This window comes from Lagopus muta, chromosome 5, assembly GCF_023343835.1.
Source record: "Lagopus muta isolate bLagMut1 chromosome 5, bLagMut1 primary, whole genome shotgun sequence".
NCBI lineage: Eukaryota > Metazoa > Chordata > Aves > Galliformes > Phasianidae > Lagopus > Lagopus muta.
In genome coordinates this window covers 48,350,778-48,367,182 of record NC_064437.1, presented here as the reverse complement: position 1 = coordinate 48,367,182, position 16,405 = coordinate 48,350,778, and the positions used below count along the sequence as shown (strand labels likewise).

Genomic DNA, 16,405 nt, shown 5'->3' with positions numbered 1-16,405 from the left:
TAAGGCAAGAAATATTAGACATCCCTGGTTGATTCTTTAATTCTTTCCCAACGGTGTCAAAGTATCAGTGTCCTACAGGTTTTAGTGCAGGTTAAAGACTGATACAAAGTGTATGCCTGAATAGGAGTTTGGAGTGAGTTAAGGAGAGAGAGAACGTTTAATGGGACATTGGTCCAAAATAGCCCAGCTTGTTCCTACCTCCTGCTGCCTCTTCCTCCTTTTCACAGGACCTTGATTGTATAGAAATAGTACAGACAAAAACCACAAACAACAAAAGGTTCGCTCACACCCCCAGTGGAGGTCATGAGCGTGCTACCATGGAGAAATTAAAAAAAAAAAATAATCCATCAAAGGCTGCTTTGGCTTATTTATAAGCAAAGATTAATTAATAGGAGGTTTGATACTTCAGTAACTTACATTTGGACAAATTTGTATTTGCAAATTGTTCATTTCAGACACTGAAGGGGCACAGAGTAATGTGGCCTGGTGCTAATTTTAAAAATGAATCAAACCTTTCTTTGTAATGGTCCAAAAACGACAAACTTGCGGTTCAGAGCCTTTCAATAGTATCTGCTCAGATTTGAAACTCCAAGGTTAAAACATCACAAAAGAGTTGTGTTATACACAGCAATAGTAGCTTTTTCCAACAATTTTTCAATTATTGCATTGTATACTCTCCAAGAAAAGTAACTGTCTTGGCTACTGGAGGACAAGATTTGAAAAGAGAGGCAGAATGAACAAATTCTCTAAAAATACACTGGCCTCCATTATACATTGCCTTAAAATTGCTGTTCACTGTGACAGATCTTCTGCCCACTGGGTGACTACAAGCTAGGATTCAGAACTACCTGTGTCACATGATGGATAAGTGCAACACGCACCATTCACTTTGAAATGAACGCCCTCCGACCTAAGCCATGTAAATCCTTCAGAAATTCACCCTGGTATTCTCCTCCTTCAGATTACACATGGAAATAGCCCAGTGACGAAAGTTTACCCGTGCACATCCCCTTTAACCCCTACTATTTAAGCATCTCCTCGGAATTATCAGTGACCCTTGCTGCACTCTTGGCTGCTTCACACGGGGTCTTCCTGAGCGCCGACCCGACGGGACCTCACTGCTCTCCGGACTGCTGGAAACAACCGCTATTTTCGGCACTCCTTTTTCACGGCAGAGCCTTCAGCTCCGCCGGTCCGAAGGGAGAAAGCCCCCGCACCTCCTCCTGCATGAGTGTATGCCCCCGCTCCTCACACCACCCCCGTTCACTCGCCCTTTGCTCCCTTGGCATCGCCCGTTCTGTGCTCACTTCTGCCTTTTAGCGGGTATTTCTCGCCGCTCCCTCGCCCCCACCCCGCTGGCTCAGGCAGCCAAGGTGCCTGCTCGCTGCCGCGGCGAGGACATGCGTCTCCAATCAGCGGCTGAGGGCTGATTCCGTTAGAGCCTTTCCCCGCTACGCTTAAAAGATCGGGGAAGCCCCACTCGGGAGCGACGCGGCGTCCGCTTCGCGGGTACCCGCACCCCTCACAGCCCTTCGCCCTGCCCCGCCACCCCCAGCTCCTCGCCCCGCGGGCGCGGGGATTGGCCCGGCGGAGACGGCATCAGCAGCGGGGGGAGGCCACCCCCACCACCCCCTCGTCCCCGTGTGGCGGAGCCGTGCGGGACAGAGCGAGCCGCAGGCAGCGCCCGAACCGCCGCCGCTCCGCTCTGCGCCCGGCCGCCCGCAGCAGCAGCCCCCGATGGCCGCCCGCCTGGCCTGCTGCCTCCTGCTCTGGGCCCTGCGGCCCGCGGGCTGCCGCTGTTCTGCGGGGCAGGGCGCGGGCAACCAGCTCGGCTGCACCGCCGAGCCGCCTCCAGCCCGGGACTCGCCCGGCCCGGAGCCCCGCGGGGGCGCCCCGCAGCCCCTGGCGCTGAGTAGCATCGCTCAGGACATGGTAGCTGTCCACATGCTTAAGCTCTACGAGAAGTACAACCGGGAGGGGAGCCGGCCCGGCCACGGCAACACGGTCCGCAGCTTCAAAGGCAGGCCAGGTAAGAGGACGGGGGGGGGGAATCCGCCGCCGCCGCCTGCTCGCTGCTCTTTCGCTCTGAAGCTCAGGGCTCTCCCCGCAGCTGTCAGTGGCTGCGGGGTGTCCCGCCCCCCAGGGGTCTGCGCAGCCGGGGGGAACGCCAGGGGACCCTGTCTAATACGGGGATGCGATGCCTCTCCTCTGTTCCGCTGGTGGTTTCCCATCGCTGCTGACAGTACTGTCCACCAACAGTATCTGCCCCGAAGCGGTCAGCCTCTAGAAAGCCTCTAGAAAGCCTCCGCTGCGGGAGATGCGAAGTGTCAGCGAACGGAGCGCCGTTCCCAGACCTTTCCTGAGACGCCCCGAGCAGCGACGGCTGCAGCTGCCGGCGCAGCTCCGAGGTTTCTAGGAGTGCCGCCTACGGGACCGTCTCAAGCTGCTCAGCATCTCGGGCTCTCGCGTCGCCTGAACCTGAGGCAGATGCTTTACTTCCTTCTTTACTTAGCTGGAGGCTGGCCTATGGAGATGCAACAGCACACATACTATTATTTCCCTCGAAATAAGTTCTTTACTTAGTTGGTGTTCTTCACATTTGTTATCTGTTGACGAGGAAACTTAAAATAACCACCTGGAAAATGTCTTCCTTTGGTTGACTCTTATTAGAGTTAGAGATCATAACTAGAATGTTGGTTCTTAGAGAATGAGGTTGGTTTCTAGAATGTCACTTGTTACACTTACAGAAGAATTGTTTTCATAGGCACAAATAATAGGTGACTTATCAGCGAATGGTCACTAGACTACTGTACAATAGTTCATACTCTATAGTGCATATCAATTAGATTTTTATCCAGTGTCAGATGTAATATTAAAAAGTCATCCAGTCCGTTTTAGAAGGAGGGCATCCCGTGGAAGATAATGTGGCTAACGACAATGTAAACCAGGAGTAAAGGTGTACAGTATCTGCAGTCATTTGGGAGGAAAATAAACCTTCGTGCTTTACATCATTAGCCAGCTGCTAACTAATAGGGGTTAGGAAGGAGCTTTCACTGTGAGTGGTTGTTTCATGACCTCCCCTTTCTACTTGTACTTTTCCTGGCAAACTGATACTCAAGTGATACTTGCTGCTATCCAAGCAAGGCCCCATACCACTAAGAGTGATTTGGTAGGAATACAGTACGGAATACTTTTTCTTCTTTTTTTTTCCCCCTCCCTCAGGTAACTTACATCCACATGGCTAAATTCAGTTTCAAAACATCAAAATAGCATTTCCTACCCATACAGGTGGCACTGAACAACTGCATGCCAGCATTTTGCTCATCTATCAGGTCATGACAGATTCTTGCAGAGTAACTTGCATAGAGTCATGCAGCAGGGATAAAACACACTTGTGTCTAAACTCATTTCTCCTGTATTCCACCTGTATACCTTCTCTACTGGGTTCTGTCTCTCCCCAGTAATATGTGCAACGTGAAAGCAGAAGCTCCTTTGCACTTTTTTATGACAAAAAAAAAAAAAAAAAAAAAAAAAGATGTTATTTCTTTTTAATTCATTGGACTAGTGATGAATGGTCGGAAATGAACCACAGAATGACACAACATAAAGGGAGGGGAAAAACTTGCCAGTCAGTATGGTTTCCTTTTCCCTCTACATCCTCCAAGAAATTCTTGTGTTCTTCTGAGAGAATAAATCGGTATGATCACCTAACAAGATGTGGAGTATCTCATCTTAATGAAATATAGATGACACTTCTTATCTAGGTAAGCAAAACAGATTCTACCTACAATGACTTTTTCTTTGTTGTTCCAAGGAATGGGCTTAAAAAAATTAGTCCCCTTCAGAAAACTTGTAACCTTTTATTTTTATTCTGCAGCTTAAAGCCCCTTGATGTTGCACGCTCTAGCATCTGTGATAAAGTGGACCACAGTTACAACATGTCAGCCCACACTTAGTTTGTTCCATCATCATACGCATTTACTGAGGTCTTCTCAGCTACAGAGTTGTACTGCTATTTAGCCCTCAGAAAGCATACATCCCACATCCCTTAAAGGGTACGGACTGTTTTGTCTGGGTTATGATGTAATAGTAGTCCATACTCAGTGTGAGCTAATTGCTGCATAGCATATGAATTCTGCACCTGTTCCAAATATAATGTTGTTTCTCTGGCAGCATTTAGAATTGTCTAGCGCTTTAGGAGTTTTCCACAGACATTTCATCACCACTTCTCAACTCACCTCCACGTGTGTTCACAAGAGTTGGTTGCTTCTCTGATAAAGTGCTGAGAGATAAGCACTTAGTTCATAGTTCAAGTTTTGTTTTAGTTCAGGACAAACAAGTCTGTAGATATTTTTTCTTTAGATGTTTTCCAGTTTTCAGAGAACTTTGTAGCTTTAGAAAACAGCACAATTTGACCAAAGTTAGCTGCACAGTCAAGTCATAAGTGGCTTTGTAACGTAGTTTCTTACCAAACGTGAGATATGAAGTTATTGCCCAACTTCATCTAGGTTGCTGAGACAAGAGAATTGGTCTTTGTGGCAGCAAACAGCTGCCTAAGCCACGAAACCCTCCTGTAAATTGCTTCTTAAAGTTCAGTCTCATTCCCTGAATGCCATCCATCTTCTGTACTAAATAAAGCACAGGCTTTGGTGAAGACTAGAAAATAGCAGCAATTTAATTAAGACTGTTTTGTGCGTCTGTGAAAGAAAAGCAAATAAAGATTTCTCACAAAACTGTAGTTCTGGCCTCTAGAGATTTACAGTTGCTTTAAAGTAATTTCATAGCTTAAAAGCATTTTAAGTTAGGTTTTCTGCATATTGTTTTTCATATATGTTATCAGTAAATCTGCATTGCTAATCTTCACTTACTGCAATGCAGTGTTCTCCTAGCAGGTGGATTACCCCTAAAAGCTACTTTCTTTCTTTGGCCACTTCCTTGTTCTTTCTCTACGCATCTCTGCATACACCTTCAGTACATCTTTCCTGCATCCTGAACTTGAAGTTGTAGGAAGGTAGATACAATCAGTAAAATATTAATAACTTTAATAATATATATAGCTAGTACCGTTCAACTAAGAGTAGACCTGTAAAGCATAACAATTCTTGGCTGAAATACTGATAAAAGCATGAATGATACGATTAATTATTATTATACTACTATGCTTTCTCCAAAACTCAGGATTCCTCAGTCTCTAACAAAAAACACACTTCCAGGCATTTTCCAGCTTTTCAGTGGCTATAGATGGACTCTTTACTAGAAAGAGATTTGATTTTTTTGTAATTTGTTTCACTTTGGAATACAGAACTAATTTAGAAAAGTTTAGATTTCCTTTCCGAGCTCTAATTCCAAATTCCCTTCTCATGCGCAGCCCACATTTGAAACACTCACATTTGAAACACTTTTATCCCAAAGATGCATAAGCTTGAGAGGTTTCTGTAGAACTGATAGTGCTAGGAGAAAAATACTCCAAAGACTCGAATCTAAACTCTTATTTTTTCATAAACTGAGCATCTTTGGACATGACTAGTACTGACAAAAAGTTTTCTGATAAGAATCCTGTCTTGAACTGCAGAAACAAGCAGGGTTGCATCATGGAATGCCACCTGTCAGCTGCTCTGCCATGTTTGAAAATGTTACTGAATGGGTATCGGTACAGGCTGTTCCATTTCACTGCATTAGGAAAAAAATACAGCTCATGTGGATGGAAATTTTCTACTGAACCACTGTTACTTCCAGACTATCTATGCAGTCCTGGGATTAGTGAACAGTGTAACTCACCGTGGTTTAGTCCAAATGATTACTCTAGCCAGCACATATCTGAACTGGAAGACAGCAAGCACCAATTTAGTGGTTACCCACTATTGTCCTTTAATGCTTTTTATTACCAGTCTGAGCTTAAGAAAGCAGGGATCACCTCCTAGTTCTGCTACCACTTTCCTGTATAGTTTTAAGCTAGTCTTACATATTTTTCCTATGCATTTTATTGATCTGCATAAGGGAGTAAGCAGTATGCCTCTGAAAAAGGGATACTTGTCAAGGGCTATCTTCTCTGCCACATGCAGCGTTTCACTTGGGCCAGGTATGTTACCAAGAACACTATGCATATAGTGAAGTACAGAGAACAAGGGAGATGCTGTCAAAACATTAATGTCAATGGAGACATGATGCTCTGTCTAGACATGTTATCTGCTCATGTGCCATAGGAAAAGTTATGTTTAAGTATAACTGCAAACATTGCTTGCACCGTTTTAAGCTGAAGTGACTCCAACAAGCTGAATCTACTACCCGGATGGAAGAGAGTAAGCAAAAAGCAAAGTTAACTCATCCACTTGTAAGGATGAGTGGTTTGATTGATGGTGTTTTGTTTGTTATTGTTGCTGTTGTTTTCATCTTGGATATTTATAATGGTTTCCTTGCTCTTTTGCAGAATTCTTGTCGCAGAAGCCCCTGTACTGCTTCAATCTAACATCCATGCAGGATTCAGAGATGGTTCTTGCTGCCACTTTTCACTTCTATGCCGACAAACATCCTCGGCACCGGGAAGTGTTTTGTAAGCGATCCAAGAACTCATCGTGCCGCCTCCTACACCTGCCTCCCATCTTGCGGCTCAACCTCATCTTCCGAAGCATCCCCCAGAATTCTGCCTATGGACAACTGAAAGGGAACATCACTGTATTTCTTCAAAGGCGAGGGGCTTGGCATGCCAAGGATATTTCACATATCATAAAAGAATCAAAACGATCCGCAGAGCTTATCCTCTGTGCTGAGCTCGATTCTGGGGAGAAACACCAAGGCTTCCCTGAACAGGTCACCAGTCATTTGCCTTACATACTGGTTTATGCCAATGACCTTGCGATCTCTGAACCTAACAGTGTGTCTGTCACCCTACAGCGTTATGACCCATTCCCTTCCAATGATGGGGATCGAAGTCTGTCACCTAATGCTTCTGCTGATACTCGAGTCAGAAGGGATACTTACCTTTCTAGTTCTATTCAGAACAATGAATTGCCAGACGTAGAGTATAACAATAAATACGATAAGCATGACATATGGAAGAATGCCTACAAGTCCTTGAAGCCAAAAGCCTCTCGTAAAGACCGAAGGAGAAAAGGGCAAGAAAATACAGAAATGCTTGCAAAGTCTCAGGTGCTAAACTTTGATGAGAAAACAATGAAGAAAGCAAGGCGAAAACAATGGAATGAGCCTAGGATTTGCTCAAGAAGATACATGAAAGTTGACTTTGCGGATATCGGCTGGAATGAATGGATCATATCTCCCAAATCTTTTGATGCCTACTACTGTGCAGGGACATGTGAATTTCCAATGCCCAAGGTAGCATGCCTTTTCATTGCTGTTAGCTTGCAAATAGTAGACTACTGGTCTGCCTACCTGGCTACTTTGTTAGCTAGATTTTACCTTTAGACTTCTACCCATTGCACTGCCTTCTGATGCTCTGTTCAACCTCATTTAAGCAGCACTGTTTCTACTCTGTTCCTACCATTCATCAGAGTGCAAAAAAATTTAAAAAGTTATTTTTAATTTCAGCTGAAGAATAAAAAATCTCTGAAGTTTACCTTGGGGTTACACACTAAACCAAATTATTTTGGTGTGGTATCACCACAGTATTAAAATTAATAAAACAAGGTGCTGTACCAAAATATTTCTGAATTCCACTGGTACTACCTTAGGAAAAAATTGAGGGATAATGACACATTTTTAACTGAAGAAACTGCTTGTTACTTTGAAAATAAGAATGCCAATTGAACTGCTATTTGTCTCGAAATTCTTAAGTGCTTCCTTAATTAAGGCTTAAAATTAAGAAAATCCTGCTGGAGCTAAAAAAAAAAAAAAAAGCTTTCTTTTCCATATACAGCAGAGAATGCCAAGTAGCTGTCTGTAACACTCTAACTCCGGTGTTTTGAATTCCTTCTAGAGAAGCAGTGTGAAATTTCCTAATAAAGAGGCAAATATGAAGTTTTTGAATTCTAGTGGAATTCTGATTTGGCCTTCTCCCAACTTACTTACTCTATGGCAACAAGCAGAAATTTTGGCAATCCTGTGCAATGCAGAAATTCTTTGCACTTTATAGGGCTTTCAGATAAAGGGCAAAGGTTTGAAGCCCATGTTTCATGTTCAGAAAGTAATTATTTTGCAGTTCAACCTACAAATGGCCCAATTATTCATTTAACTGCCTTTTTTTTTTTTCATGTGAACCCTCTGCCCATAAGTAATTGATAGTGTTTTCCAGAAAAGGGTATCAAAGCTCTGAGACAAGAATCTGCCCTATAGGGTCTGATGTATGCTTATGTTGAAATCAGTAGTATGACTGCAGGAAGAGTAGATACGCAGGCTAGTTTAAGTCCAGGAACAGTGAAAATCCAGATTTCAGGGTGGGGTGAAGAAATGTGTCCAGACCAAATATTCTCATGTAACTGGCCAATGCTGACCCAGGTATACATAAACTGATGGATGAATCTGGAATCTGGCAAAAATTAAACTTGCAGAGGCTCACATACAGTTCTCACTTTTCTGTTGTAGTATAGAAAGATCACTCAAAATACAAAACGCAGCTTAGGAATATGGGTCCTGTGCCATGGTCTAATGCATTATTCATACATACCAAAGAAATGGAAAATAACACACCTGGCTTCTTGTAAGCAAAACACTATGGCACAAAGAAGCTGACAGAATCGAAGGAGATTTGACACATTTATAGTTGGAACAATGAAATAAGCTTGTATTGCTGACTTATTTAATATTGCATCTAGAAATATTGCTTGCTATAAAATACAGATTTTCTTGGAAATCTAAACCATTTTAATTCTCAATGTGCTACTTAGAGAAGAATTACTGTAGCTGTACTAGCATCTTGGTGTCAAAAAAAAAAAAAAATAGAACACCCAGATTTGGGGGTTTTGGTTAGATTTGTTTTGGAGGTCTACTTTTAGTTAGCTTTGTATTTTTAAGGGAAAAAGCATACAGACAGATTCACAGTTTTAACTTATTGAAATCATGGCTTCCAACAGAGCAAGGACAAGTAGGATATCTGCATGCTTGAATGAAACTTCAGCTCAGGTCAGAGTATGAAAATTACTATGAAGATTGTGGAAGGAGAAATAGCCTTTGCTGTTGCACATATGTCTGAAGTCAGGAAAGCATGCATCCAATCTTTCTAGATCTACATCAAAGGCTGGTTGTAGCTCTAAGTCATAAAGACTCGGACCATGCAGTCAGCTGGTGATGGAGAAACAAAACTTATTTCTGAGGAACTCTTTTAAAATTGTGGACAGAATCATATGCTTGGGATGTTGGGAATCATCACACTGAAAGATTATTTTTATTTAGTACATCTGTACATCTAACTTGACTGCATTTCTTGATACAAAACAGCACTTGTACAAGTTGCTTTGTCTCAAGTTCATTTACCTTGCCACTGAAACCCTTATTCCCTGACTGTGCATTGTGTAGTACAGTCATTTAGTAGTGCAACACTTTGTTGTGCCGAGAAAAGTTAATTCTGCCTCTCTGTTCTGATAGGGGGTTTTGATGTCATGCATATCTACATGCTAGAAACTGAGCTTGACCAGCAGGAAAGGGTAAGATTTATTTACACAGAAGGTTTAAAGTGAATGCTTCATGAAGACAATACAAATTATTTAAGCTGGAAGATGCTGAAGCTTACCCAACAGGACTCTTAGATTTTAACTTATGCATAGGAACAGGTAGGCTATAGCAGCTCGGGGCTCATTTTGTGTATTTATCCATGACCTCTTTACTCTGAAATATGAGATCAAGTTCTATGGACTTCATGCTTGTAACTTTTTCATGCAGTCATCTTATTTAAAGAAAATTTATATGCTAAGAAATATCTTGAGACTTCAGTCTCATTCAGGTATGTAGACATATTTCCAACATTACCTCTATGTTAGCATCGAGATAAACTGCATTTTCAGCTGCCATAACAGGAATGCTGCATTAGTTTTGATAGTGCTTTACTGACTTCTGTTGCCATGTCACGCCTCTGGTTCAGTGGCCATGGTTACCACTAAGAAACCAGCATTTGGATACATCTTCTCCCTTATCAATAGTAATTAGAATAATCTCAATTATGTCCTTGTGAAAGCATCATTTATGATTTTCAGTTTTAATTCCACTCCCAACATTAAAAAACAAACTTTATTGAAGCTAAGAAGTACTGCTTATTAATATGTGTCAGAGGGTGTTCTTTTATCAGTAGGTTCATGATAAAGCAAACATTAAAAGGAACATAAAGCAGGAATAAGGAGTGAAGCCTGAAGAATTTCAGATTTACTTTTCAACTACATCAACACACTCTTGTTTTCTGAGGTTAAAATTTCCTCCTGCTAGGATTGTCCTAGAGGTTAAGAAAGAGTAGAACCTGCCCAATGGATAAAATTAGTAGCCAGCATTTAAGACATAGTCCTTGCCCAGTACCATCCCTACTGGGCATTCAACTCAGACTTTCCATCTTTCCACTTCAGCACTTTGGTATAAAGGTTAAAGTCAAGCTCAGCCGAAGGTCACTGAGTGCTTGGGCCAGATTTCCAGAAGGGCTGGAAAATTTAGAGCCTGGCTGGATGTGGGATGGGTGTGCTGCTTGGCTCCACTGTGGGTATAGGACTCAGGCAGCCAGATTCTACACAGGGTAATATTCCATAATAGGCAGCTTTCTCTTTAAGCACTGTTGCTCATAATATGCATGCTTCCAGGCATTAGAAACCTAATTAGTGCTGTCATCTTGGTAGCTTGATTTACTCAGGCTGAATTGTTTCTAACTAGTTTCAGGGGTGACAGCTGCTCTCACTGAACTTGGCTCACATCTGTTTGTTCCCCACAGTTACCAGAGGCTGTGTGGCTGGAGAAGATCCTTGCAGGATCTTCTGCATGTTCATATGTGGGGATTCTACAACAAAGTAATTGGCACGGAAGGCAATGATGGTGGCTGTTTGTTGCATGGGGTAAACAAACTCTGTTTCAGTAGTAGATTAAGATCTGTGACTGTTACAAGTAGCACTATGAAGGAATAAAGGACCATTTCAGGAGGTTTGTCATACAGGTTATTTCAAGAACTAGATTCTAGGAGCTTCAGTTCTTTGAATTTCTAAACTCCACAATTGCTTGTATACGTAAAGGCTACTTCCATTTGTCTTGCTGTCCAGATTTGCTGACACAAAACTTATTTCTACTTCATATAGCAAACACTAGACTAATTTACTGCTGCTTGTTTGAGGACAGCTTTGAAATCCTAAGATTAAGGGTGGCATGAGAGAGTAAACTGTTGCTAATTATGCCAATGCACGATAAATACAGAAAGGCTCTTTTCAGGATTGGTCACCTGTTGGGACCATCTTGACAGGGATGCTGTCTTGAAACACTGAAGAATCACAACTGGATTTCACATTCTGCCCTTGTAATGGTTCACATGAAGTTGTTTTAAATAAGGAACAGCTAGAAGCATTTGTAGAAATTGAGGTCTGTTCTGAGTTTCTGGTATGATGTCATACTTAAATGTATCAGAATTGAATAATTCTTAAAAAACATTGTTTGATTTAGCAATGCACTGCATAACTTCTCATGATAAATAATGCTTCATATATACTTCATAGTTATCTGAAAAATAAAAAGCACATGAGACTAATTCTTCTCACTCGAAGAATCTGCTTCCATGTTGAGATTTGCAAATTTCCTCTTTTTTGCCCCCAAGGTGTCACTTGTACCAAATCTGATGAAAACTACTAAAACTGTAGCAAAATGCCAAATATGACCACACAGATTTAATCAGCTGTTACTGCACTCATTTTTGGGATTATTCAAGCATGACATATAAACAGGAGTCACCGAAGCTTCAGCCTCAGTGATGAGTTGCATGCCTCACTACTGCATCGTGTACTTGGAGAACATTTATTCCATGCTGTGCTGAGGCAGTGACACAGAAAGGTTGACACCTGTCACTGCTTCACTGGTAAACCTCTGCTTGACTGTATGTACCTGAAGCAACAGAACTGGTAAAAACTGTTTAGTACTATTCCATTGCTCAGATTACAAGGACCAAGTGTAACTTCTCAATACATGCTTTAAAAAAAAAAAATTACTTTATTAAAAAAAAAATAGGAGTAATAAATAGTACACTATTTAGTAGCTAAACATAAGTCTTAGCTCTCCTTCTTCTATTTTCAGAGCCATTATAGCTAATAGCATTTCTCAAATAATTTTCCACTGTGTCAGAAAATCAATAGATAGGGTGGTTCAGCACCCTAAACAGTATATAGATATGAAGCTGTGGTGAAATCTCACTTCATGTTTTTCCTGCTCTCTCAGCCTTTTGTTTTCTCCTCCCGCTTCAAGACTAGCTAGGAGCTTGGGTGTTGGGGGAGTCTGCTGAGGAAGACAGAGGGTAGCAGGCAGACTGCAGGTATCAAGTATTCATTTGCAAGGGTCCTCTGATTACCAAACGCTTTGTGAGATTGTCCATCTATTCTACCTGCTTCTAGAGCACTTATTTTAAACCACAGTAATTGCTCCAGGAAAATGTAACTAATTCCAGCATAATTTATACAAGAAGTATTACTACAAGACTGAAACAATTTTTTTTGGAAATATTTATAGTAGCCAATTTTCCCAGTCAGATAAGAGATAACTTAGAGCTGAGAAGCGTGCCCCCCCCTTAGCCCTTTTCACCTGCATACCTGCCTCCAGCATTTAATAGCTACCATCATGGACACAATTCTCTTTCCAGGCAGCTGACTGCTGCCTGTGCCACCAGTGCCCTCCTCTGGTATTTATGAAGGCAGCAGAAGGCATACAAACTTGGACACATCCTGAGCAAGAAGGCTGGAAATGTGAGGGCATGACTGTGCTGTGTGGCCTTGTGACTCAATCACATAGATTTCTTTTTTGATAAACAAACAAACAAAAAATCCCACAAACACACTTGTAGTCATTTTCCAAGCCCTCTTGGGAAAGAGACTTCTCATAAATGAAATAATGACCATTTCCTTTTCTCTTCCAGGTTGTCAGACCATCAAATCACGCTACAATCCAGAGCATCGTGAAAGCAGTGGGAATCATTCCTGGCATCCCAGAGCCCTGCTGTGTTCCTGACAAAATGAGCTCACTCAGTGTCTTATTCTTAGATGAGAACAAAAACGTTGTTTTGAAGGTATACCCCAATATGTCAGTTGAAACTTGTGCCTGCCGATAAGTTCATACAAATACATCTTCAACAACACCTACAGATCCTGCCTAACTGCACTGGGAAGTTGTAAATGGGAAATGAATCCTCTTGAGTTGACAGATGAATGCAAGTCTACAATTCTTCTGCAGAAGGTGTGTAAAGAGAAGAGAATAATACACGTGCCCACCTGAAAGGATATGCCTTAGTATATCATTTGACTTGTACATTCACCTTCCAGGCATTCAATACTTTTACAAAGTTTTCCTAACCCACCTATCCAAGACGCGTTGGTATTTAGTGAGAAAATTATATGTAAAGTTTTCCATAATCAAAAGACTAAAACATGTTTTTATATGCTATTTCTACTATTTTTATCTCTTCGATTACTTAAGAAGATGAGAAGTGAACTTGCAAAGGCAGGCTTATATAAGAATATCACTTCTGTACACAAAATATTTTGCCTAAAATACTCATAATCTGCATATTTATACTGAAAAACATGCTGTAATAAAGGGCTTAATATGTATGTTTTCTTCAGGAAGCAAGTATATTACACTGTCATAGAATCATACAATCATGGAATTGTTTGAGTTGGAAGGGATCCTTAAAGGTCATTTGGACCTTTATGATGCTATATATATATGCAATGAACAGGGACACCTACAGCTCCATCATGCTGCTCAGAGTCCCACCCTTGAATGTCTCCATGGACAGAATATCTACCACCTGTCTGGGCAAAACTTTTCAGTGCCCCACAGCCCCAATTGTAAAAAAAAACTTCTTCCTTCTACCCAATCTATATCCCCCTCTTTTAGTTTGAATCCATTTTCCCTTGTCCTACTACAAAAGACTCTTCTAAAGATGCTGTCCCCTTCTTTTCTTCTAGCCCTCTCAAGATACTAAAAGGCCACTATCAGGTATCCCTGGATCTTTCTTTTCTCTGGGCAGAACACTGAGCCACCACTGGCTTTCTGGGCTGCAGGGGTACATTGCAGGCTCATGCCCAGCTTGCCACCTGCTAGTGCATCCAGGTCCTTTTCAGCAGGTCTGCGCTCTATGCTTATATCTCCCAAGTTTTACAGCAGGGGTTGCCACAACTCCAGGTGCAAGGTCTTGCACTTGGAATAAGTGCAATAATAAACCTTGCACTATATAGGCTTTCACATACACCGTATGTTAATACTGACATTTTTGGTTACCCTGTATTAATAGATAATTTGTTCTACAAAAGACATAATGTAACACCCCACACTTTTTATTTGCTGGATGATTTTAGTTTGCTAAACATGTGCTCTGAGCAACACATACTATATATTAATATGTTGAAATACTAAAAAAAAAAAATAACCAAGATTTATATTTTTGTAAATTATATTCTCTAGATTGTTACATGCTTTTAACAAAAGCTAATAAATTGAAGGAACAGTAGTATCTAAAACTAGTAGAATTGTCATTCTATAAATCTTCTCTGTTACATTCAGTAGTTTTTGCATCGTGTATTATGGAGCTTCTGTTTTTTAAGCTTGGAAATATTGAAAAACATGCATAAATTTGGCTTAACCAACTTCAAGTGATAATCTATTTCTACTGGACTAGTAGTTGTTCCAAAAGCTTTGTTTTTTTGTGGCTTAAATGTAGCTTGAATTTATTGAGGTTTAGCTTCAATCCATTGGATTTTACTGTAACCTATTTTTATTAGATCCCTTTTGTCTATTATCCCAAATATATTCACTGTGTATTTTTAGTATACAGAGCAGGGTCAAATTACGTTTTGGCTAGGATTTAAATAGGTACTTTGATTTCTTATTATTCTAAGCCTCAAAACAATTTCTCATAGCTCTTTTCTGAAGTCTTTCCAGAACTTTCATTAAATTCTTTTTCCAGCAATGAACTTCAACATGGAACACAATATTTGGCAGCTGTTCCATTAAAAGTCTTAACAGAAATAACTCTGCCTTCCTCTAGTTCTCTTATGATCCTCTGTTGATACATTCACGATAGCCCTCATAAAAGCAACACTCCTCTAACAACTGATGTTCCATTACTGAGCCTGTCACTTCTCTTTCTCTCTATCCCTCCATGCCAGGACACACTGGTGAAGTGCTCCATTTTCACCCACTTGGTATGCAATAATCTAGGCAGGCCAGGAGCAGAACAAACTCCTGAAACCAGTGAGGTAGCACAGAGAGCAAGATGCCAAGCCTTTCCTCCTTGAAGGACAGTCTATTCTTCTCTATTATTGCATTAGAAGTATATTGCTCAGGGAAAGGACACAACACCTACTACCTGGAAGGCTTCCACCCTGCTAAGGCACAAGGTATTTTCTATCACAAATATTCTGTATTCATGGGGTGCAGGTTCCCAGGCAATAGAGTTGTGTAAATGTGTCCCTCCCCACTAACCTACATAAAAGCAAGACTTGGTGTGTACAAGAGTGTCTGCAATGTTACTCTATCAACATTTCTTCCCCGTTCATTCTAACACTCTTAAGTAGATACCTAAGACACCTTGTAGTGACTGCTAACTACAATTGCCAAAACATCATGGATCTTGATAAGCACTTCTTCTTCAGAAGCACTACAGGGATTTACACAGGAATTACTAAGACAAACATTTGTGTACTGTTGCTATTAAAGATCTCCCTTAAAAATGAAGGGTCTTGTGTTTTCATGAATTAAGAGACACTCAATCAGTGTTGACAATGATGGTAAAATATAGGGGAAAAAAGGAAAAATTATCAGAAATTAAGCACCTATTCCTACAGAACAGCAATTACCAAATTAGCATAAAACTCCCCAAAGCATCTTAAGTCGTTGCCATTTCTGTTCTATGAGAATTTTTTTTTTTTCTCTAGGCAATCTTTATCCCATTTAGCAACAGCTTTGGAGAGAATAATACATTAGCATAGTGTATTTATGTTCTGGTCTATTGTGTTTTTTTCCCTAAGAAATTCTGTATCTTGAATTAGTCTTTGGGTACATATTCACTACCCAAGATCTGCTGATGCAAATAATTAGGAGAGATCTGTTATAAGGTCTATGGGATGTAAGGGAAAATGCTATTCCTATCTTTTTAGGATACCTGGAGAAACCTGAAAGATCTGGTCTGTATTTAAAGATTGGCGTAACTACGTAATTTAGCATGGGCCAAACAAAATTATGCCCATAAGTTACATAGCTATCAAGGCATTCCCTTACTACACAAAAGAGG

The 16,405-nt window shown here is 41.0% G+C and overlaps 1 protein-coding gene across 1 annotated transcript; it reads left to right on the top strand.

Annotated features, from left to right (window-relative positions):
- The first annotated feature begins 1,689 nt into the window (after positions 1-1,689).
- Positions 1,690-15,831, top strand: GDF10 (growth differentiation factor 10). The gene is made up of 3 exons (XM_048945146.1): positions 1,690-2,029; positions 6,428-7,332; positions 13,031-15,831. The coding sequence occupies exons 1-3, from the start codon at positions 1,738-1,740 to the stop codon at positions 13,220-13,222; spliced, it is 1,389 nt and encodes a 462-aa protein (XP_048801103.1). The 5' UTR covers positions 1,690-1,737; the 3' UTR covers positions 13,223-15,831.
- The last annotated feature ends 574 nt before the right edge of the window (positions 15,832-16,405 follow it).

Excerpts from the sequence above, each read along its gene's own strand:
- GDF10 (XM_048945146.1), top strand. The coding sequence starts at position 1,738 with ATGGCCGCCCGCCTGGCCTGCTGCCTCCTGCTCTGGGCCCTGCGGCCC. Across the intron at positions 2,030-6,427 it reads CAGCTTCAAAGGCAGGCCAG|AATTCTTGTCGCAGAAGCCC; the intron begins GTAAGAGGACGG and ends GCTCTTTTGCAG. Across the intron at positions 7,333-13,030 it reads GTGAATTTCCAATGCCCAAG|GTTGTCAGACCATCAAATCA; the intron begins GTAGCATGCCTT and ends TTTCTCTTCCAG.